The sequence below is a fragment of the Aedes albopictus genome, chromosome 1, assembly GCF_035046485.1.
Source record: "Aedes albopictus strain Foshan chromosome 1, AalbF5, whole genome shotgun sequence".
Lineage (NCBI taxonomy): Eukaryota > Metazoa > Arthropoda > Insecta > Diptera > Culicidae > Aedes > Aedes albopictus.
The window spans coordinates 21,842,115-21,866,346 of NC_085136.1; the positions used below are offsets into that span (position 1 = coordinate 21,842,115).

Consider the following 24,232-nt stretch of genomic DNA (forward strand, 5'->3'; position numbering starts at 1 on the left):
CTTTATGGAATAGAGATAACGATCCGTGCTGCCAATACGATGATTCAACTACTCAGCCCCAGCTACAACAGGATGATACGCCTCGCTTCCGGACTTTTACCCAGCTCACCTACGCTATCAACACTAATTGAAAGTGGAGAATTGCCATTCAAACATGTCATAACGATCGCCGCAGCATCCAGAGCCGTTAGTTTCATCGAGAAACATACGGGGACAGCATAAATGTCTTCATTTTAGACAAAGCCGCGAATCTTCTTCGAGATTTTGCAAATGCAAACATTCCCCCAATAGCTCCAATCCAACGAGTCGGTTACAGAAGGTGGGATCAACAGGGCCCATACATTGACTGGTCGATAAAGCGGTTGGTTCGTGCCGGTGATCCCAAAAAAGCTAGAAGTTGTTTTTTATGCGATTTTTATTTCTGCAACTTTTGATATGCCCTGCATAGAAAGTAGGAGTGCCATTTAGTACCAGTATACTGTACATCAGATAATGAAGTAATGACAGTAATTAATGCAATTAACAGTCCAAGAAGGGAAGGTGTTGAAAAGAGTGAGCAGGTATCAAGGACGTTACAGGGAACTCGAGGGGGTTCCAGGGAAGCTTCAGTACAAGGCTCAGGTTATTCTCAGGGACGCTTTTATTGATTTCATGAGGTTTCATGGCAGTTACTGGGGATTTAGGGGAAAGGGGCCTATGAAACCTCCTCAAACCATCTGTAACGCACCTACAATCCACCAATACCCCATATAATGCCCCTGTAATACCACATGAGTCAGCTGGAACCCCCTCCTATAATGCGACTGAAAACCTCTGAGATCGCCTTAAACCCCATGAAAAGCCCAAGAAATTCTCCGAAACCCCACAGAACTTCCCTGAAACTCTCTGTAACATCTCAGAAACACGCTGAAAAATCCTGAAATTCCCCTGTCCTCAGAGCTGGTTGTGCTTAAAAAAAATCGGGTCGTTTAAAAAGACCTGCAGGCATTGCAGAGGTCTTTAAGGGCGTTTGGGGGGGGGGGATTCAATAGCTTTCATGAGGCGGAATCTGAACCCCCCTCCCCCAAAACGCCCACTGAATTGACCTCCTTAAAAATCTGCACAATAGTAGTAAATTTTTGAATCAACTCCTTCGGCGTATTTATCTCACAATCGGGTCATCTCTTTAGTGTCCTGAGACCCTCTACCAGCCCGATTAGGATTCCAAGGGAACGTTTCTCTTCTTGCGAAATGAAAGACAATTCAGTGAATTCCAAATATGTGAAATTTGAGTGTTTTTTTTTTTCGTTAATAAACACTATCAATCCGTGATGATACCACTGAACATCTTCGGCTGTCGTGACAGCTCACCAATGTAGCTCAAACCTTTATAGATCCCTCGTGTGCATTGTTGAAAAGCAGCACGCGATTCTTAAGACTATAATTCTTGTACACATTTGGTGACATCATCGTGATGTGAGAAAACGATGCCCAGATTTCGAACTTCCTGTCAAATCTTGGAATTCCAGGCAGATTTATCCATGAACACAAACTTCAATCTTCCGGGGACACTTCCTTATGCCATGGTTAACAACATCTAAGCACATCACACATAATGGTTTTGGAAATACTAACATTTTTCAAGACATTCGTACCCTTGTTCGTACCTAACCACGCTAAATTTTTCACGTGTTTGTGCAAGTTTTTTTTATCCTTCTCTTGTCCTCAATCTGTAATAACTTTTCACTCGATGCAAGAAAAATCAATGAAATTTTCACCACTAAAAGAGATCTAGTTTATGATCAGATTACTGTAAAAGAATGATGATTATGATCGTTTGGAGCGTCACAATAAAATCTACTTTGCGTCCGGATTCTAACTGGGCAATGCTTTAATGCCTTTGATACCCCCCCAAAACCCTCGAAACCACCTCTGAACCCTTTCTTTACACTCATTGTGCATTGAGGTCATTTCCTAAGTAACACAACTTGTTATAATTGTGCATATATTACATGTTTCAAACAAAAGTCCAAGTTTTGTTCCAAATATGGGTAACGTATTATCGTACACTTATATCACCGAAAAAGCACAAAAAATGGCGATTTATAAAACATCTTTGATGTTACTAAGGATGTTTTTCAATACATTGTTATAACAAAAAATTATGTATTTAATATGTTCTCAACAACATCGTAGAAACTTTGTTATTTCTAGCACAAACATCACAACTTATCAAACGCACACTGTGCAAATTAATGTGATACTAATTGAATATGTGCTATCTCGACTCAAAATAAATTTTCCAGCTTGACATTTTATTTGTAAATTACCATCCCGATGTTTGGTCACCATGACTTAATTTCATATGCTAATTAAAATTTATGGTACAACAAACACATTTACTCTCCATAAATTGATTCGCTTTCCATCGGATTTGAAACTAGAGAGAGGTTGTCTTTCATTTTTCTGATTTGTGTGTGGTTTTAAAACAAATTTTCAGATATGCAATATGGTGGCTTCTGAACACAGTACCGACAGGAAGTTTTGGAATGTTATTTTCAATAATGATGTATTTATGCTTGTTTTAAGAGTGTAAACATTTTTATTATTACGGAAATAATTTTATTTCATTATTTTAAACATTTGTCCCACAATAATAATAATTGGGAGAAACAATTATAGATGAACAAACGGCTGTATATAAAGTATTGATATGAAACTTTTCAGCCAGCACTGTAATTTGTCTACTCTGATAGGGAATAAATCAAAATATTATAAATAGGTTCAAATTACATATATTATACATCTCAATAACATGTTTGTTGATTACGATTTGAATGGATTGGAATACGTTGAAAAAACATCAGTGTAACATAATTCAAACATTCATTTTCAAATAGCATGCAACGATCCGGTATTGGATACCTGTTTTGAACATTAGTACAACAATAACAAAGTTGGTGTTCAGTTCATGCAGTGTAGATAAATAGATCGATTTAAAACATTCCGTGGGATCCAAAATAGTGTGAAAACTGGATTCTGAGTGAAATTTAGCCACCAGGTAAGTATTTAAAGTGATTATAAGGTGACGCGAGGCTGACATTTAAGTGATAGTCAACAGTGGCTTCCTTCTTGTGAGCTATTCATGCCTGAAGTGATTTCAATTGGCTTCTTTAGCGGTGTTGAGATAATCCCATATTCAGAATCTGCATGCAAAACTGAGCCGAAATCCAAATTTTCATGAATTTTGGTGCCCGGGAACCTATTTAAAAATCAGTTTGAAATTTGTATGGGAGCGATTTGTCGAATCACCCCTCGTCGCATTTTGTACTGGGCGGAGCTGTCAAGCAGTTGGCCAGCTGTCAAAAGGTGATTTCGAAAAATCACTTCGAAAGCGATTTTAGGTACCAAAATGAAGTTCTAAAAATCTGAAAAAAATCATGGTGGCTCAGAAAAAGGTGCTCTTTCGTATAAAATCAAAAAATCAATACATTTTTCTTAATTTAAAAACCCAATTGTGGCCAATTTTTTAAGAGAATATTTTATACCTATGGTTTGACCTCCTTAGCAATTAGCGAGATAAGTAACAAAATAATAAAATAAAGGTGTTGGATGCAATTTTAGTTGGTATCATAGTTGCCTTGTATTTTTAAATGTTTCAAAAATATTGTTCAAGTGAGTGAGAAGAGACAGCAACACGACAAAGTATATAATACGTAAAAATACCGTATTCTCAACATATGTGAGCCCGAAGATTATAACTATGTGCTGCTGATGTTTTATATATCTTCTTCAATTGGACGAAGACCATGATACAAAAATATTGTGTAATCAACGTTAAATTTACTTTACTATAACTTGCAGTGAGGTGATAATGATTCCCAGTAGTTTGTTTTTGTCAAACATGGTTAAACCATGATTTCAACACAAGATGTGTACAGATACGATTATAGTACTGTGTTACAACATCTTTTTCAAATTCCATTTTCAAAGATGTTTTCTGTGTTACTTGGGTTATGACCTAAACCAAACATTGAGATAGCGAGCTGTTCCCAACGTGATGCATTAGGAATGCGTCTGTCTGTCACTGTTTGAGTCCTGCAGTGCCGCTTAAACCCTCTGAAGCCAGCTGAAACTATCTATCCAAAATATGCCACCCCCTTTTAAACGTCTCTGAATACCCATAGCACCACCAGCTCTTATGCTACCCTAAAATTTCCGAAACAAAAAAAAAACCTTTTTGGCCCATCTCAAACACCAAGAAATAAAATCTGATCTATGAAAACAATTCGCTATCGCTTGTATAGTTAGAAGACACAATAACGAGAGTGTTGTCCCCGAGAGCATTCCATTTCGCATAACTGTTACCTATTCCGTGGCTTAGTTGGTTAAAGCACCGGTCTAGCGAATACAAAGTCGTGGGTTCGATTCCCTCCAGAAAACGATTTTTTTTTCACAATTTTATCTCTTAAGTAGCCAATTAATCAACATTCAGTGTGTACTAATTTTAAGTTTATTCCTATGTGAATCTTCTTAGTTTTGCGTAGTACACTGTATGTACCTCCGAGCTTGTCCCGGGAGTAATTTGGGAGCCACTGTGGCTTCTATCTTCACCCTGAAGTTCTCTTGAAAGCCTCTTTTAAAACATTCCTGAAACTTTCTCGGAACCTTCCCTAAACCCCCTGAAACCACCTGAAATGCTTCAGTAAAAAGAAGCCAAATTGTTTCGCCGCTCCAGTGGCAACCTCACTGATTTCGAAAGTTTGTTTCGAAGGTTTCACCGCCGCGATCACGAAAGCCCTCTAAAACCCCGTCATAAACCCCATGCAACGTCTTAAAATCCTGTGGATGCTATCTACTTTTGATTCTTAGACTAGGGATTTTTCAGCCTGGCAGTCTTCGGCGTGCAATTAAGACGACACCGAAGTTTAATGGTCTATTCCATCTTTCGCTAGGGTTAGCAAAATCGTTCTTCGTTTAATGGCATGGAATGCACCTGGTTTCAGGCATTTCTCGAAACCCTCTATAAAACATTTTGAGACGCTTAGAGACCTCTCTGCATACTTCTTCAAAACAAACCACTTCCAAACCACCTGTCAGCACCTAAAGTTACTTGAAACCACCCGAAATGCCTTGAAACCTCTTTAAAACTTCCTTGGGATGCGGAGCAATCCTGGTGGAATGGTGGAACACCACGCCAAGAACCTGGAATCGGATCCCACTCCCTGGATGAACTAGCCTCGAGCTAAAAATCTCGTTCGTAGAGATGAAAAACTACCAATTTAAACTTCATAAATAAACTGTCGTGAATCGCAAGTCCCTTATGCAATTTGGGCAACATTGAGTTGATTGAAGTTTTCGAACTCTCTTTGAATGCTCTTTCAGCTGCATAAATAAACATACATAATTTGTTCAGTAAAATCAAAAAACATTACCAAGTCAGATTGTCCTATAATGGAAAGTAATCACAACTCAGTCTCATCAAGAGCTATTGTACCCGGCAATGTAAAACCGAACAATATTTTAGTCAGTTTTATATTTTTCCCAGATGTGCTATGATGTTTAAAACAATCAGTAATTACTCCATGAGCCATGAAGATCGTGAAGTCTTCAAGTGATGGCGATCTTTTTACATAGCAAACAAATTAGATAACTTCAGGGTCCATTTTATCAATAACTACTTTTCCAGATGGAACTGATTTGTGGTAGAGCCGAATGCCCCTTCTGGGTAAAGCCCCTCTAAACAAGAAAATAACTGATTTGCGTTTCACGGAAGTAAATCTTCTTGAAATGCATTGAATACCTCCGAATTAACATCCATGAAACCTGGATAAAAGCATTATGAAACCCCTAGAAACCACTTTCAAATCCTATGAACTAAACTCCATAACAGTTTGGATGACACAAGATAACTCACAACTATATAACAACGCTTTTTGTTCTATAAAATGACAGATATAAAAGACAGATGGGCCTATTTCGTCTGCGACTTACGGACTTCTTCAATGTCGATTCATTCATTTTTGATTTTCTTTCGCAAAAAATAAGTAAATTGTCTGTTTTTTTTTTTTTAATTTTTATTAGTATCCAAAGGAAAACCACTTCAGGACCAAAGGGACCAAACTTCAGGTCAGATACGAAGACACTGAATGTCCCAAAACAATATATCACTATCTATCAGTTTTCAAATAGGTGAAGCAACCATAGGCAGCGTTACTTTGTACGACGGATATGACTACTGTCACGAATGTAGATCTTCAGTTCTACCATTCTGTATAGTTAGGTTATTTAAAAAAATATATATGTCCTAAAAGAATATTAAAATGCTTCGTACCGTTGGATAACAATTCATTGCGAAAGAAACTACTGTACAGCTGTAGATGTCAAAGGTTAAACTTCAGGATAGTTTGTACGGCATTAATAAATGTAGCCCTGTATATAATAATAATATTAGTCTTCAAGTAGATCTAGTAACCATTTGATTAGGCAACGTAACTTTTGTGCGCTTTGCCCCACGTCTCCACTAGACAGAAATGTCTTGTCATTTTGCTGCCAAAGAGAGAAAACGTATCAGAAATGATCAACACCGCTGCTCTCCATGCAAACGGCGAGAGAATATTTGTGTCATGACACATCTGTCCAGAAAAAAGGCAAGCCATTTCTGTCTAGTAGAAACGTCGGGTTAGATTTATTGCTAGCAAGCGGGAGCTGCCAGAATGCCATCTGACTTCACACCGTGATGTTACTGGACGGGTGATAACGACGCGGGTGGCTGGGAATTGGGATTCACCATGCCTACTGGGATCAGTTGAAGTGCCGTGCGTCGTTGTCCACTGTTCAATATGTCGACATGAATCTACTGTCCCACAACTCTATATAGCGGATATAACTACTGTTACGAGTACAGACCAAAGCATGAGCATGAGCATAGATGACCGCACAATTCGTAGTTGCTACTCCGTGATTGACCAGAGTAATCGAAATTGCACAAAGAACCAATGAGTAGAGCTTGGGACTAGCTTACTACTCTTAATGTACACAATTTGAGAGCTCTCAACTTTAGTAAGGTCAACAACGGCGCCGGCCACGTCCTTACGGTCATCGAAGATGGGAGGGAATGTTAGTGAGACAAACGCTGTTATAAAGACCGCGAATCGCTGCATCTCCACGTTTGTCTCTTCTTCTTCTTCTTCTTTATGGCTCTACGTCTACACTGGGACTAGGCCTGCCTCGCTTCAACTTAGTGTTCTTTGAGCACTTCCACAGTTATTAATTGAAGGGCTTTCTTTGCCTGCCATTGCATGAATTTGTATATTGTGAGGCAAGTACAATGATACACTATGCCCAGGGAGTCGAGAAAATTTTCCCGACCGGAACGGGAATCGAACCCGCCGTCTCCGGATTGGCGATCCATAGCCTTAACCACGTTTGTCTCAGGAAGGAATTTTTGTTAGTAGGGTAGGGTACATTGTCAATCTTGGAGTCACCAATTGATCAATAAACACACACTTTCACGCACAAACGACCACTTTTCTATACGAAAACATATCTAATAAAAGGAAAACCTGTCGCGCGTCTCCACCCCCCATCAAGGAGCAGGAATAAACTGAACGCAACAAAGGTCACACCAATAAACCAAAGTATATGCATTTACAACATGGAACAACACAATACTAAACACTAAACACCCGCACATCTATTGTTTTCGTTTTCACGCGAGACAATAGCGAACGCGATCGATTATGCTGCGATGCTCACCCCATACAGGAGCGATGCAAGTGCATGCAAGGAACAACACAATACTCACTGTTACGAGTACCGACCAGATCTTCTAAACTCAACTCCGAGTTAGTTTGCAGATCATTGCATTCCTAGCAATGTCATTGAGTGGCTTCAGAATTTCCAAGACATTTACGGATTACAACGGATTATGTAATGTTGCAATTTGTTGCTAAAACGAACGAAATTACTCCTGTAGCCTTATTACTCATATTTTTCCCTAATAGAAGAGTAGGTTGGCAATAACTTCGTCGAAAACAGAGCCACTTTTTTCAAATTGGTGATTTTTGTCGCCATTTTTTTTAGTTGGGGTTCCTTCCGACTCAATAGGATTAAACTCTGAATCTTCCCGAAACGCTCTGAAACACATCTGAAATCCCCTGAAACGCCTTTTAACTTTCATTGAGACATCGCTGAAACCCCCTAGGAAGCCCTCTGGAACCTCGTCGAAATCATTCTAAAACTCCCATGAAATTTGAAAATGGAAATTTGAAGTGTAACAAAAAGTATAAAATTTTGGCTACCGCAATGAACCTATCTACAATTTGTGAGAATCTATCAACATTAGGATGCAATAACTTTAACATTTGGATTCCAGGCTGTTATATAGCCAAAACATGCAGTAAGACCGTACTTGGTGTATTTAAGGACAATTAGCAATAAAAGCGAAGTAACGAAAACTACTATAATGCTGAAGTAATGCTATTTTAAATGCCAGCTGGTTATTTGGGATATGCTCGTCTACCCGGATACCTAGTTTCCGTCTATTTTTAATCAATCTTCTCTATTCTTCCTTCTGAACAGTCCAAGAAGCAGTATTGAAGCCTTTATAAAACCACACCCCCTGTGCCGTTTTCTGTTCCCGTTGTTCGTCGTTTCTGATGAAATTCTTCTTAATAATTAAACATGCAAATGGCTCGGACACAAGAAGAACATAATCCTCGCCAAATTGAACGACATCGTCCGCAGTGACAACTTTGTACAACTCATTCTTTTTCATCATCCTAATTCCATTTCGGTGCAATTGCTGACGACGCATGGTGCAAAACAGCTACCTAGCAGCATCAGCACATCAGTGAGTGAGAATGACCAATCAGTGCCAGACCCGACCGGACCGGTAAAAGAAAGTCCCAAAACCGGCAGAATAATCGCGCCACCGACGACGACGATGATTAGCTAACGAAACGAAACGACTGAATTAGATGTTTCTGCATTTGTGTGTCCGTCCAGCTCAGGTCTTCCGGACGCTGGAAGAAGTGTGCACCGCACAGAAAGTGACTCGGGGAGGAATTCCAGGAAAATTTAATTTAAAATTCAAATATTGAAACTCGAGGTCAATTGAGCACGTTCCGGGGGCGAACTTTTGCCTTTGAGTACCAACAACGAGGACGACGACGACGACGACGACGACGACGGAAGAAGCATCCTCTATCCTCTGCAGAGCTCTGGGATGGGATTTCTGTGTCAATAGGGAGAGTAGTTGGTACATGCACACGTGCATGCAATTTCATCCAGTGAGGACGACGTTGCACAACTTTCATTCCAGTAGAATGGAAGTTTAGCCAGTGAAAGAGCGCAGAGGAAATTGCTGATCGGAGAAGACTACTACACATTGGCAAGCAAGATGATGGATGCACCGGTGAATTTCAACGAGGGTAAGTACCCAATAAGCAAAAAGTATAGAATTACACAACAACTTCCAATCCAAGATAGCCAATTTCGGTTGAACTAGATCCCGTCACGATGACTATCGCCGATAGAAAAAAATTGACGTCAGTCGGTGGTGCATGTTTGGTTCGACCCCAAAAAAAAAACGCGGGAAATTTACTTTTGTGTGTCATCCAGACATGTAACGAACGATAAATCATACCGAAAACCGAACAAATCAAACTGTGCACTGACTGCACTGAACTGTTTCCACTATAATCGCGAGTCTTCGTCGGGTCACATGCAACCGCCGAAAATTGCGGCCACGTGGCGTGGGTGCACCACAGCACAGCACACCATGGGATGGGATCAGACTTTTGAGAAATGGTAAGCCCTTTCTCGACTCGAGCCGAGCGGAGTGGATTGATGATGGGTTTGTCGGTCGGCGAAGTAGCTAATGGCGAAAGCAGCAGAAGAAATAATTTTGCTCCATTTTATGGGCGCTGTGATTCAGTTGCTGCCGCTGTCATCGTCCTTGCAGTTATTATCGTGGTAGCAGCTGTAATGCATTTCGCTGTTTGGTATAGAACTTGATTTGGACTATGGAAACTAGTCTTGTCTAGTCCAGTTTACACATACAAAGCTATCTCTTGAAAGAATCCTGGAGAATGATAAAATCGACCACTTTCATCATTTTTCTTGCACACTTATTTTAGAGTCACTTGTTCGGCTGTTTTATTTTCGGTAAAAGTTTGGATTAGCAAAGTTCAGTTATTTTTTACCGACACGTCATTATCAAGCAACTCATCGTAGATGCAATATAGTGCTGTCATTCTGTAAAGTGCGCCATTGCACATTTCGACGTCTTTTGGTATATATTTTGGTATGGGTTCTTCTTCTGGTGTGGGTTCTTCTTCTTTATGGCTCTGCGTCCCCACTGGGACTTGGCCAGCCTCGCTTCAACTTAGTGTTCTTTGAGCACTTCCACAGTTATTAATTGAAGAGCTTTCTTTGCCTGCCATTGCATGAATTTGTATATTGTGAGGCAAGTACAATGTTACACTATGCCCAGGGAATCGAGAAAATTTTCTCGACCGGAACGGGAATCGAACCCGCCGTCTCAGGATTGGCGATCCATAGCTTAACCACTAGGCTAACTGGAGACCCACTGTGGAGCACTGTGGGTATGTCTGCTATATTAGGATGCAAGATCTAGTGGTAATCTAGCATCTATGGAAGAAAACATAGCGAACGCTCAAGAGTTTGATGAATAATAACCAAAAATGTACCAAAATTGTCAATGTCGCTTAGGTCACTTTGCAGAAGAACGGCAGTATAAGCGTTGAAGCAGCCAGGCCTACTGTGCAGCGTAATTTAATACAATTGAACTAAACAATAGAACTGTGACATCTCGTCAACCACTCCATATGGCCCCGTCATATAACTTAATTTCTCTTCCAACGCTGACACTATAAAGTTGACGCACATTATCACAGAAATGGAGTACAACGTCGATCTTCTTCGGTGTCACACGCGGAATCTTTTCATCAATCGGATCGAATTTCACGCGAATTTCAGGCGAGGAAAAACGTGGCAGCAAGTTAATAACTACGAAATCACATAACCTGTTTTTATCTCTTGTTTTGTTATTATTAAATTATCAAGGCATAGCTTTTCCATAACAAATTTTGTTGGACAATCTCATTTTGTTATAATCAAGCTATTGATATACATTAACTGAATTACATTTAAATAACATGTTTTGTTGAAGTACAAGTTTAGTTATTGTTGTGTACTATTGATTAACTTATCAGCAATAGCACAACAGTAACAAGTTTTGAAATCACAGAAACAATTCGACAATTATGACCTGTCCCTTTGTGTTGTTCCATTTTTGTATTCAGTTAAAAAGGAAATTCCTGAACGACTCCTTTTAAAAATTCCTTACATAATTTTCGGATAAGCACTTGGAAGTTCTGGAGGAATCTTTCGATAAATCCCTGGAGAAGTCTTCAAGAGAACTACTGGCGCAATTTTCTTAGAAATTCCGAAGTTAATTCTTCTGAGCAATTATTAAGATTCTTTGCAGAATCTTTTGAAAAACTCCTGGAGAATCCTTCGGAAAAACTCATGGTGAAATCCTCAAAGAAATTTTCAGAGAAATCTTAAGATGACTAATGATCACAGGAAATTCTGAAGAAACCCTTGAAGGGATTCTATGCAGGATTCTGGAGGAATTTCTAGAGGAGTCTTTGAAAATCCATGAAAGATTCCGTCAAAGAACTCTCGGAGAAATTTCTGGAAGATATTTGGTGTCATTTATGGAAAAGTTTATGACCAAATCTGTCGCCAAATTTTTGGAAGAATTTTATGACATAAAAGGAGTTTTTGACGGGATCCTTAGAGAAACAAATAGAGGAATTTTAGAACAAAATATTGCAAAAATTTCTGGTGAAAGTCCTGTAGGAATCATCAGAGGAAGTTCAAGAGAAATTATAGCAAAATTTTTGGAGGAATTCTTGTAGAGTCCAGGAGGAATATTCGAGATAATTCTTGAATCCAGAGAAAAATCGGAGGAATTAAAACAATATTTCCAGGAAAATTGTAATAATCTGTACAATATTTCCAATAACCCAAAAATTTTCTGCAAAACTGTTGAGCATTTTAAAAATTCTTCAGTTTCTATGCTGAAAAAAAAAACAAAGGTAACACGTGCTCCGAAAACAATTAAAGTATAACAGTTTATAAATTACAGGTGGAAATCGAAGCTCGCCTTATTTGATAATATAGAAATTACTAAAGTTCGATTATCTTGCGACTTCAAATCTCTGAATGAATAAAAAGCCGAATATAGTATTTCTCGATCATTTGAAAATATTTCTTACGTCAGAGTGATGAACCTCATGTTATTGGCGGGTTTGTGAGACAAAGTGAATAATTTTATATAATAAGTATTATAACTTATTTAGTAACGAGTTTGATATCATAGAAAATTCTGCTCTCCGATTATTATCAATAACATATTAATATCAAAATTTGTTATTGAAATATTTTCCGAATTCACTGTTATAAAATTGTTATTGAAACTAACAAAACAAGTTATTGAAATGGTTTTCCAGGAACATTTTTTTGTTATGGAATTTGTTGTTTTGCCGCTTATGACAGACAAGTTTATAACACAATATGTTAGGGTAATAACTTAAAAACTATCGATTTTATTATTCAGTTATTTTTTCCAAATAACACAGCTCCTTATGCTGTTGTTATTCCCTTCTGCTCGGGATCAAATATGCATCAACCCGCGCGCACAGCTTACTACGATCTTTTCAAAGCGAGAGTTGGACTATAGGGTTATCCGAAACTCTAATTAAACTTCGTTTTATCCACGATAGTATAGATTACCAATTGGTCCTTAAAGCCGACGAGCAACGGAAACTTGAGGACAGAGATCATTTTTAAAGCCTCCCAAAAAAATATACCTTTATTTACTTGTACTAACTACCTATATAAACGTCAATGCTTTTCAAATCCGTGATTGATCTGAACTGGTGTAAATTCGTTTCACTTCTTCTGAGCAATACAACATCACACATTTCCTTACAGTCAGTTGGGAGAGGAAAGAAATAATAGGGTGTCATAACCGAGAATACCTCTGCATCGCTGCAATACTGACGAATCAAGTTTTGATTAGTTTGATTGATATAAGTGATAAAAGTTCTGAAAATAATATCTAGAATATGTTCCTGGATCATCTGGACAGTATCAAAATTTGATATTTTAAGATCAATCGAATAGCTCGCTGCTAGGTATTGGTCAAATCTTACAAAATCTTAATATGAAATATGATTCCAGGAGTAAATTTTAGATCTTGTATCTCTTATGTCAATCAAACCAATATCACATGTTGATCTCCATATCAAAATATGCTCTCATTGAGCTATTTTCCTCTAAACGGGTAGCAAGGCCAATAACATTTTTTATCAACGACTGTACAGGGTGTTAGGTTCCTGAGTGCAAACTTAAAAGGGTGATAGAGGACCATGAATGGCGAAAAAAATGTTCTACGCATATGGTCAAATCTCAACCGTTACGTAGTTTAGTTATTGAACCTCCCATGTTTTTTACTTTTATTGTCTTAACTGGCTATAACTTGAAAATGGTCAAACGTTTCGCAGTTTTTTACCACTATTCGAAAGATTATTGAATTTTCTATCAAATGGTATCTTTGAATCGATTGGTTTAGTTTAATAACTAAGTTTTCTAGAGCAAAATAGCTAAAAATAGTGTGTTTTAATTTGTTTTTGTCAATTATCTTTGAAGCATGCGTAATAAATTAAAATTCTCTTTTTGGCAAAGTTGTGACCCCTGTTCCACTCTACAATTCGTTCTTTGAAATCAAACTTATATCTCTTATCGTTTTCTTGCAATTTCGATTTAAACATCGCATTTCGGATCATAAATTTGCAGCTGAGCGGTTCCATATCAGTTCAGCAACGAGTAATTTTCATATATGTTTATTTGGATGAAACCTTGCATACAAGTCTTTGGGGGAGAAAAACGCCGTTTTGCATACTTGGTTCGCCATTTTGAATCTAGCGTTACTTATGAGAAGGGCCTATGAAAAATGCCACATGATATCTTCAAAAAATTGTATCTCGAAAACGGTTTGTCCGATCGGTTTGGTGTCTTCGGCGAAGTTTTAGACAATTGTTGGTGCTATATGGAGAAAATATGCACGGTAAAAAAAAATATTTGGTTTTTGTGATTTGAACTAAAATATAGATTTTCCCTCAAAAGTGACATGTCAATATTTTTTTAATTATCCTTATATTATAGCTGACTGAAAATGCTTGTTCTGGAGAAAAATAGGTTACAATGAAAAAAAAAAATTGTTTTAAAAAATTACGGTTTTCAAAAAAAGCTATTAAGAAAAGTCAAAAAAGTTTGTCGCCCTAATTTTATGAAAGTACATCAAATTTACAAGAAAAAAGTACTTCGGTAACATTTTTCTAAGATGCACCGTTTAGAAGATATTACTAATTTAATATTGATTTTTTTGATAACTTAAAAAGTTTTAGCCCTTTTCGGATGTACTCCGTGTTTCTCCAGTTTCAAAAGTATTTTTTTCGGAAAGATTGGAAAAATTTTAGTTAAAATGACACTGACAGCTTGAAGATTTGAGTGAAATTCTCTGCCTTAAAAGTATTTTGAAACAAGTTACAAATTCCCACTCCTCCTCTCCTCTTCTTGGCGTAACGTCCTCACAGGGACAAAGCCTGCTTCTCAGCTTAGTGTTCTATGAGCACTTCCACAGTTTGTAACTGAGAGCTTCCTCTGCCAATGACCATTTTGCATGTGTATATCGTGTGGCAGGCACGAAGATACTCTATGCCCAAGGAAGTCAAGGAAATTTCCTTTACGAAAAGATCCTGGACAGACAAATTCCCACTATCAGGAACAATGATTTCTTCCAGTGGTTTTTGGTGCCTTCTGCTGAAAACGTGCTAATAAGTATTAGATACAGGTATTTCGATACCAGTTAGCTGTACTACGTACAGTTGGTGATTGTAAACGTGGTCTTTGTTGGAACTAGTCCACCATGGCCACGCTGGCCCAGGCTTTTAAACATTCGACACTTTTCACTACCTTCGTTTCGTTGTCGCGGTCGGGTGCCAGCTTGCTTTGTTTCATTCGAGCGCGACCGCTACCTCTTACACACAACACGAGCGGCAGAACGAAGATCAATATACAAAAAGGTGGATCAAACCAACGTCGTCTGACACGATGACATTTGTCTAATTCCAGCTTTTCGCAAGATATCAGCCAATTTTGCTTAAGATTGGTATAATATTAGATTATTCATATGTGATAAATCGATTACGACACATACATTTATCCAAAACAGCTCTCTTTATGGGAAAGACAGGAAAAACAAAAACCGAGCCATCTCCCGAAGACGCAATCGTTGTCAAGCGCATTCATTCGACATTTTTGTTTCGGACAGTAGTTTTATCGCTTGTGTTGCGAATGTTGGAGACAAAGGCAGCCGAATATCGACAAAAAGGTGTCAAAGACTGTGATCGCTAACAAGACTGATTAGTAGTCAATAAATGGCCAAAATTTATGAAAACACTGAAAAAATATAATATGCCCTAAATAAAAAACGTGCAAAAATGTATCTCGTCAACCGCTGCATAGGTCCGGTCATATAAATTTTAACCATGATTTACAATCTCTTCCAACGCCGACACTATTAAGCTGCCTACATTATCACAGAAATAGAGTATACATTGCCGATCTTCTTCGGTGTCACACGCGAAATCTTTTCGTCGGCCGAATCGAATTTCACGCTGATTTCAGACGAGTAAAACGTGACAGCGAATCAAAAACACATCAACCTGCGCGCACAGCTTGCTACCAATGAGAGTATTTTAAAGGTGGGGATGAAGAAAAGAGGCCCATATAGCCGAGGCGGTAAACGCACGGGTATTCAGCATGACCATGCTGAGGGTGACGGGTTCGATTCCCGGTCGGTCCAGGATCTTTTCGTAAAGGAAATTTCCTTGACTTCCTTGGGCATAGAGTATCTTCGTGCCTGCCACACGATATACACATGCAAAATGGTCATTGGCAGAGGAAGCTCTCAGTTAATAACTGTGGAAGTGCTCATAGAACACTAAGCTGATAAGCAGGCTTTGTCCCAGTGAGGACGTTACGCCAAGAAGAGGAGAGAGGATGAAGAAAAGAAGGCTATGTATTAGTAAGAAAAGTAAAATGTAAACACAAATAGTGACGCCACTGTTTGACATGCGTTCTTATGGGAGCTCGCTTTGCTTGTAGTAGTGACATGTTTTGCACCAAACACGGATCTCACGCACACGAAGTATCTTCTTTTCCACCTCTATTAGACTCTCATTGGCTTGCTACGATCTCTTCGCCGAAACTCTAATTCAACTTCGTTTTATACACACACATACGAAACTCTAATTTAACTTCGTTTTATACACAATAGTAGATCATAGGTTCCCAAACTTTCAGGTGCGCGACCCCCTTCGGCCAGCAGACGTATTTTTCGCGACCCTCCATAGAAATTCTCTCATTTGTTGTCTGTTACAGTAAAATATTCTACTGTCCTTCGCGACCTCCTGGATGAAAGCCATGACTCCCCTGGGAGGTCGCGACCCACAGTTTGGGAAACCATGGTATAGATTACCAATTAGCTCTAAAAGTCGACGAGCAACGGGGACTTAAGGACATAGTTCATTTTTAAAGCATTATAGCATAGCATTAAGCAATTCATAGGAGGTACATACAGTCCCAGACCGCAGTTAAGAGAATTGCATCTTTTCCGTTCGTTACCAAAGCATAGATATTTGGATTAATATCTGGCTTGAGGACCAGATTGGTGCAAACCTTCAACAGACGAGAGCTGTCCTGGCCACGTCCTAGCGACAGCTGAGTGATGGGAAAGGAAAATTAGTTGGACACCTAAAAAAAGTAAAAAGAAAATCGAGTTAAGTACTATCTCTTTTAATTCCACTAAGAATTTACATCCTCTGACAAATACGCATTTCGACATCAACTAAAAGGTCATCCTCAGTGTCTCGTACTTGATTCGAGTCAAGTACGAGACACTGAGGACGACCATACATTTGAGGTCGAAAAACGTATTTGTCAAAGGATGCAATTTCTTAGTGGAATTAAAAGTAATAGTAATTAACTCCATTTTCTTTTTACTTACAGGTGTTCCACTAACACGCCCAGGTTTATCCCTTTCGTGACGAACCAACACAATTGTGCTGTTGAGCGGTAACAGTTTTGTATATTTTTTTCATCTGTTTAGACTTTGTTTTATATGATGTAAATTGTTCCACTAATTCAGCCATTACTTATACTTGTATGTGTGATTAAACTTTTGTTTACGTTGCCTGTAAAATTTACCACAACAAGGTAAACAAAAAGTGGGCAAAAACGGTAAAACATGAAAAAGTTTTATCTGTCGCATATTATTTATTTCCGATTCATCTACGTAGTCAACGCTAGAAATCAAAAGATAAAGAGTAGTTCTTTCAAATGAGTAAAAATAATAATTACTTTTTTGGGAAATCTAAGAGTTCTGGAGAGCCAAAGTTGAGCAATTTGTATGGAGATTTCACTTTTTTGCGCTCCGTCACGAAAGGGTTATCATCATCACCTAAAACAGGTATGTAGAGACCTCTGCGTCCTCTCAGGCTTAGGTGTCACGGGAATTTGAGAATTGCTTATGGAAGGGTTAAGTCCGAATGATACGTTTGATCAACATTTAGGCACCACTACGATGTACAGGGACAGACTCACCAAATTAGACGAATTCCAGTACTCTCGAGACGATACTGTTGACTTCCACTTGCATGTCCCGGACATCCAGCAGCGATATCATTAAAAACTACAGGCAAATCACGTGAAAATGAAAACCAATTCCGGCACTCCGATGGGAATAAGCATGAGCATGAGCATTGGTGACCGTACACTTCATAGTTGCTACTCCGTGATTGACCTGAGCTAGCGAAATTGCACAGAGAACCCATAGTCTTGGGGCTTGAGATTTGCCACCATCCTCAATGTACACGTTTCGAGAGCTCAAACTTTATTGCATCAATAACGGCTCTGGCCACGTCCTTACGGTCTACCGGGGAAGGGAAGGAATGTTTGACAACCGTTGCTACTAGAGGTTGTATGTACTACTGGACCCCCCACAGTTGTCACAGGATAACTGACACTGAGGAAGATTACAAGTGGTAGTCGAAATACGCGTAGGGGGGGTGGGGGTAAGACGGACCGGGTGGGTAAGACGGACCACTGACTAGTTCTGTCACTTAAGAGCTGAAACTTGGCTTTCTTTCAAGATTAACTCTATCTTCTTATCAGTTGATGATTATTAAACCACTCCATGAGAGAAAACATATGTCAAAAGTGCAAAAAATAAACAATTGTTTATCTGGCTACACGCTTTTGTGATGGGATCTAATTTTGAGGCGGCTATAAATAAGCTTTTTTAACATTAAATTGCTAAGTTTTCGCATATTATTTTGAGTTTCCCAGTTGTTTTAAACTGTTCCGTCATATACACAACGAAATTCAGGTAAATTTCATGGCTTATGGATAACGATGGTGGAATAAATATTTTGCGTTGCGTGGGGGTAAGACGGTCCGCCTTGAGGGTGGGTAAGACGGACAGTGTTGGGGCTACTTTGATAGTGCCACGAGAAACACATTTAAACCCACACATTGTTCACAGATTGAAATCTATGGAGTACAAAAATGATTGTGGAAGCCGTGTAAAGCATTTTATATTGATTTTTTGTTTAAAAAATCAATATATTTGAATTTTTGTTGATGGAACAGTTTGCACTTCGTAAAATTACCAGAGTATTGCATACTGTTAGGCGTTTACCAGTGTATGGATGTTTCCAATTTACAAAATGTACTTTAATTTGCAAAAAACACGTTTCGCTAAGAGATTCAAAGCCAAATTTAGATTCTACTATGATTGATCTACCGAATATAAACGGCCATGGGCATCATTTAACACAATTAATGGCTTATTAGCTAATTTTCCAAACGTGTCCATCTTACCCACCCTACCGGTCCGTCTTACCCATACTGTTGAAAAACATACATTTGGAGATCACTTTCTAATTATCTCAAAAGTACTGGAAAATCAAATTTTATAGCAAAATCGACTGGCAGACTGTAAAGTACCTTAGTTGAAGTAAATAGTATGGAGGTAAAATTTTAATTATCTCATTGTTTACACTGTCAAAATAGAGTGTTTCCTAAGCATGTCCGTCTTACCCCCACCCCCCCTATCTGTCAAAGGATAAGATTACACTCATTCGAAGAGGGTATTCTGTTTAGAGGGCTCGAAAAAGTCGGTACAAGAAAAATAAACACTTACTTGCTAGAAGTAAGTCACTGTGACTTCTGCGCAACAAAAACCTGCGCTGCGGTGACTCTTCTATGACATGTGTGTTACTTGGGTACTTGATTTTGATCTATCCAGCGTTGATACGCACAACGCTGGATGGATCAAAATCAAGTATTCGGATCGCGGACGAAGTGTCTACGTCGTTTGTGACCTTGGATGGATTGATGCACGGATGCTCATTCAAATTTATTGTTCAACTTTGCACTCGAAGGAGCGATTAGGAGGTCATGCGTGCAGAGGAATATGGCTCTATCATCACACGGTCGCACATGCTCCTCGGTTTTGCGGACGATATTGATCTCATCGGCATCGATCGTAGGGCAGTGGAGGAAGCTTATGCTCCTCTGAAGAGAGAAACAGCGAGGATAGGCTTGACGATTAACTCTACCAAGACGAAATACATGATAGCGGGTAGAAACAGAAGCAGGCCTAGTGGCGATGGTGCTATGGTAGTGATTGATGGGGCTGTGTTTGAAGTTGTTGAAGGATTTGTTTATCTTGGTACACTTGTGTCATGTGACAATGACGTTTCCCGTGAAGTGAAAAGGCGTATTGCAGCTGCGAATAGGGCCTTTTACGAATTGTGTGGTCAGCTTGGGTCCCGTAACTTGCAAACGCAAATAAAATTCGCTCTGTATAAGACGCTGATGCTTCCGGTTGCCCTCTACGGTCACGAGGTAGACCGAAAAGTATTTGGAGTCTACCGAAAAGTGCTGCAGACAATTCTCGGTGGGAAACAAGAAAATGGAGTGTGGCGCAGACGCATGAATCACGAGTTGTACCAAGTGTACGAAGATGCGAATATTGTGAAACGTATAAAATACGACAGACTTCAGTGGGCTGGACACGCAGTGCGAATGTCGGAAGAAAGAATAGCGAAAACAATATTCAGCAGAGAACCAGGTAGAGGTAGGCGACTTCGTGGGCGGCCGCGAACTTGCTGGCTGCACGCGGTTGAAGAAGATCAACGATCCCTACACGTTCGGGGAAACTGGAGACTGACCAAGACTGACGAAGATGGTGCTCTAATATACGCTCGGCGTTGGAGTAAAGTTACTTTGTAGCTAACAAGGTAAGACAAGGTAGGTATATATGTGTGTCTATTTCAGTTGCAGGCTGGGTGTCTTCCATGACTAGCGGGAGCTCTTTCTTCAGCTCTTTCATCCAGTTTGTCTATGGTTACTAGCAATCTTGGAATGTCCTTCATCTGTATTAGTCTAAGAAAAAAAAACTTCAGTTGTATTGTGCTGAGTACATATCCTTGCCGGAATTTCCCTATAGACTGTCTCATATACTGCATGTACTCATCCCAGAGCATAATCCTATAGAAAAGCAAATTGACATATTCTCGGAAGGATCCTTGGAAGAATTATTAAAGATACCGTAAAATGGGGTGTTAAGAACTCATGGGGTGTTAAGGGATTCATCTTCACACACTACTTTGAAAAATCGCTAAACCGTATAAAAATATATTTACTTATTCCAAATTCGCTTCAAATGTGTGTTGGAAATAAAGGCATACTATAAGGATTACCACTCATGAAAATACGTTTTTAACTGGACACTAGACATCAAAAATAGAACGACATTGCTTTTTCTCAATTTCGCTACCATTGAAACATTCATTTGTGAGGTCAGAAATATTATTGAGAAAAAATATGTGAGTAATCGTAAGGTGTTCTACAACTCATTTTTAACGAAACTAGGGTAAAATATTTGTTGTAACTAATGTGGTTTTCGAACACCAACAATTTTTGTGAAAAAAGATTAATTTCATAAACTTGTGGGGTGTTAGGGGATTGAATTTCTCATACAACTTTTTTATCTGTATCATGATGTTTTGAGGCGATTTATTCATTGTATAACAGTTACTATTCTGAATGACGTATTACGGATTTCATTTTGGGTCATAGACATCCCAACAGTTGCTATGGATGATAAATTCAACTAATACAATATAGATCTTGAGAAACAAGTGTTAGATTGATACATATAATTAGAAAAACGGTCAAATGTTTATTACTCAATGCCGTAGTAGTCCCCTCTTTACAGAAGTTTGTGGTCCTTAGGTGTATATTTACGTTTTAACGAAGATTTTCCATCTGTTTTATAAGTTAAATATTATTAATGGTTGGCGCGACCGTGACAGTTTTTTGAAAATGTGGAATATGCTCACTTGATCCATATATTATGTAAAACATACTGCCACTAACTCTTGCAAAAGAAAGTATTTTTTCTATTCTGTATTAACGAGATTTTCAGCCCAAGACTAGTTCATCTCGGGACCCACGCTTTACTTCCCTTCCGAAGGAAGAACTCACATTTTGCGAGTTTGTCGGGAGTGAAATTCGATCCCAGGTCCTCGGCGTGATAGTCAAGTGTTCTAACCATCACACCAGGTCCGCTCCATAGAAAATATTGATGAAGATGACTCATTGCCAGATGACTCATAGACGACTCAAATCGGACCATCCGTTCGCAAGTTATGCGCGGTCCCACGTATGCCACTGCATTTTTATATATATAGAAGATGAGTTTTAAAGTGATCTAAAAACTGTAAATACACATCTTTAGTTTACAACCTGTTGGTCAGTCTGAACTATTCAATTTGATTACTCTAAATTGTAACTATTTTCTAGGTTTAATCACCGCATGACTTTATCATAATTGAATTTCATTGGCTTTTCTCGGTGAACTTAAGTTCACCGAGAAAAGCCAATGAAATTCAATTATGAAATTGTAACTATGTATGAATAATGTGTTCGTTAAAAACTGAACTCAGGTACAATTGACGGTATTTTTTCGTATTTAGAGACTTTAATAAAAAAAAAAGTCATATACAAATGTAGATGACAATGAAACTGTCCCTGCACCTTCAGGACTATTATAATCTTTTTCGGTGATGTTCAAAGAAATATTACAGTCACTGTTTACAATTAATCAATTTTTATCTTTCTTTGAAATATAAGAACTTTTACATTCATTCCCTTAAATTCCTTAATACCCCATTTTCATATTTTCCAAAAATTTGCACATTTTGTTAAATATCTCCAATTTCTCCAAAAAATCGTCGAATTTTGCAATCTATACGCGTAGCAGGCAGCAAGACAATGATCGGACTGCTTTTTCTGAAAGTTTTAAGAAGTAGAACCCATGAATTTATGGGGACGAAAAAATTTTCCGTCCCTTAACACCCCATTTTCCGGTATTCTCGTAAAAACCTTGAGACGATCACTTGAGGAAACCCTCGAGGTAGACCTGTAAGAATACCTGCAGAGAATCCCAGGAGAAGTTCTTCAAGAATATCTTGTAGATATTTCCGGAGAACTCTAAAAAAATGTAATTCTTGGAAAAGTTCTTGAAATCATCAGAAGGAACTCCAGGACAAAAAGAAATGTCTGGAGAAATTTGAGAAGGAGTTCATAGAAGAATTCCCGGTGCATTCCCTAAATAAATCCCGGGAGGAATTCATGATAGATTTCCGAAAGAGCCTTCCTTGGGGGTATTTTTTAGGGATCCCCTGGGGAAATGTCTGAAGAATCTCTGGAGGAATTATTGTAAGAATTTCGGATGGAGTCCCTGAGTAAACTCCTGAAGAAACTGCTGTGAAGATTAACGAAGGGATCTCTGAAACTTTTTTATGGAGGCCCTAAAATATGGGGGCCCAGGGCCCTGGCCCGCACGGCTCCCTTTAGATCCAGCCCTGTCTTCTTTGCACTTTCCCCTTCGTTGATGGTAACCAAAAATACGTGGCTATTTTCGTATTTTTTGTAAGTTAAACTTCATCGTTTCGCTAGTCATTCAGTATACTAAATCTAATGTTATACATAATGAATGGTCTCGGAAAATAGCCTACAGTACTCAATAGCCTTCAAAGCTCCGCTAAAAACTCCTTGCTACATAATTTGAGTGATCTAAGCCAACCAAACTACTCTAGAATTGATTGTTTTCAGACCTACAGGATATACCATCGTTTCTGTTCACTACAACCAAAGAAATCCATTCACGTTGGCGCCCGTCAGGCCTCGTTATATTAGGAGCATCTTGAGACTTTGCTAGTTGGACATTCCATGAAATAGAAATGGTCTCCAACCCACTTTGAAGTTTGGGCTACAATATCTACATAGTGCATCATGCTTTGATTGTAACGAATGTTTGTAGAATGTAGTCAATGCTACTGACGCTCAGTGCTCATTGTGCACTGCACAACTATAATGCTTTTGGTACATTCATGGGATTTTCAAGGCTTTCCAAACTATTCTGGAGTCAGAACCTTCAAGGTCTACGGGCTCTGCTCATGTTTTTCTTTACTCCATCGGCGCAATTATTTCGCAGTTGTCTCTATTGTACCTCAAAATAATACGAGTGTCTTTATGTGTTGTGTTGTTATATAGATGTCCACTGAAATACAAATAGACTACAATCTGTTTTGAAGTATCGGTCTAAATATATGCTGATATGCATTTTTATTGTAGCGAAAGCTCGTGGAATATAATCCTTGCTGTTCTTAGAGTTTCGAAGAGTAATTATGAATATGTTGAATAATTCATTTGGAATTAAGACCTTCAAGATCTACAAACTTTACAATGCCATCGACTATCTTCGAAAAATGCCAATTGATAGTCATGATGAATATCAATTGACATATTCGAAGGTAATTGATGACATTTACTGTAAATATTGGCGATAGAGCGGGTTTTCAGCGACTTTCTTGTACAACTGGTCTATCCGCAGGTTCAGCTTCTGAAATGAGCTGCAGGTGATTGAATCTGGATATTTCTTAATGATATTTTCAGCACTGGTAGGAACTTGTGATGGTTGGACGCTCCTTTTCGTCTCACCATTTTGCAGCCCTCAATC

At 38.7% G+C, this 24,232-nt stretch overlaps 2 protein-coding genes across 3 annotated transcripts in view; one reads left to right on the forward strand and one right to left on the reverse strand.

Annotated features, from left to right (window-relative positions):
• The window catches only part of LOC109433644 (glutamine-dependent NAD(+) synthetase), a 297,418-nt gene that overhangs the window by 64,186 nt on the left and 209,000 nt on the right, over positions 1-24,232 (reverse strand). The gene's annotated exons all lie outside the window — the stretch shown is intronic.
• LOC109433641 (cytosolic carboxypeptidase 2) overlaps positions 8,723-24,232 on the forward strand; it is a 225,163-nt gene continuing 209,653 nt past the window's right edge. Inside the window, exon 1 of the mRNA XM_062844184.1 lies at positions 8,723-9,413. Coding sequence (XP_062700168.1) covers positions 9,383-9,413 — 31 coding nt within the window. The 5' untranslated portion in view covers positions 8,723-9,382. The remainder of the gene's footprint in view (positions 9,414-24,232) is intronic.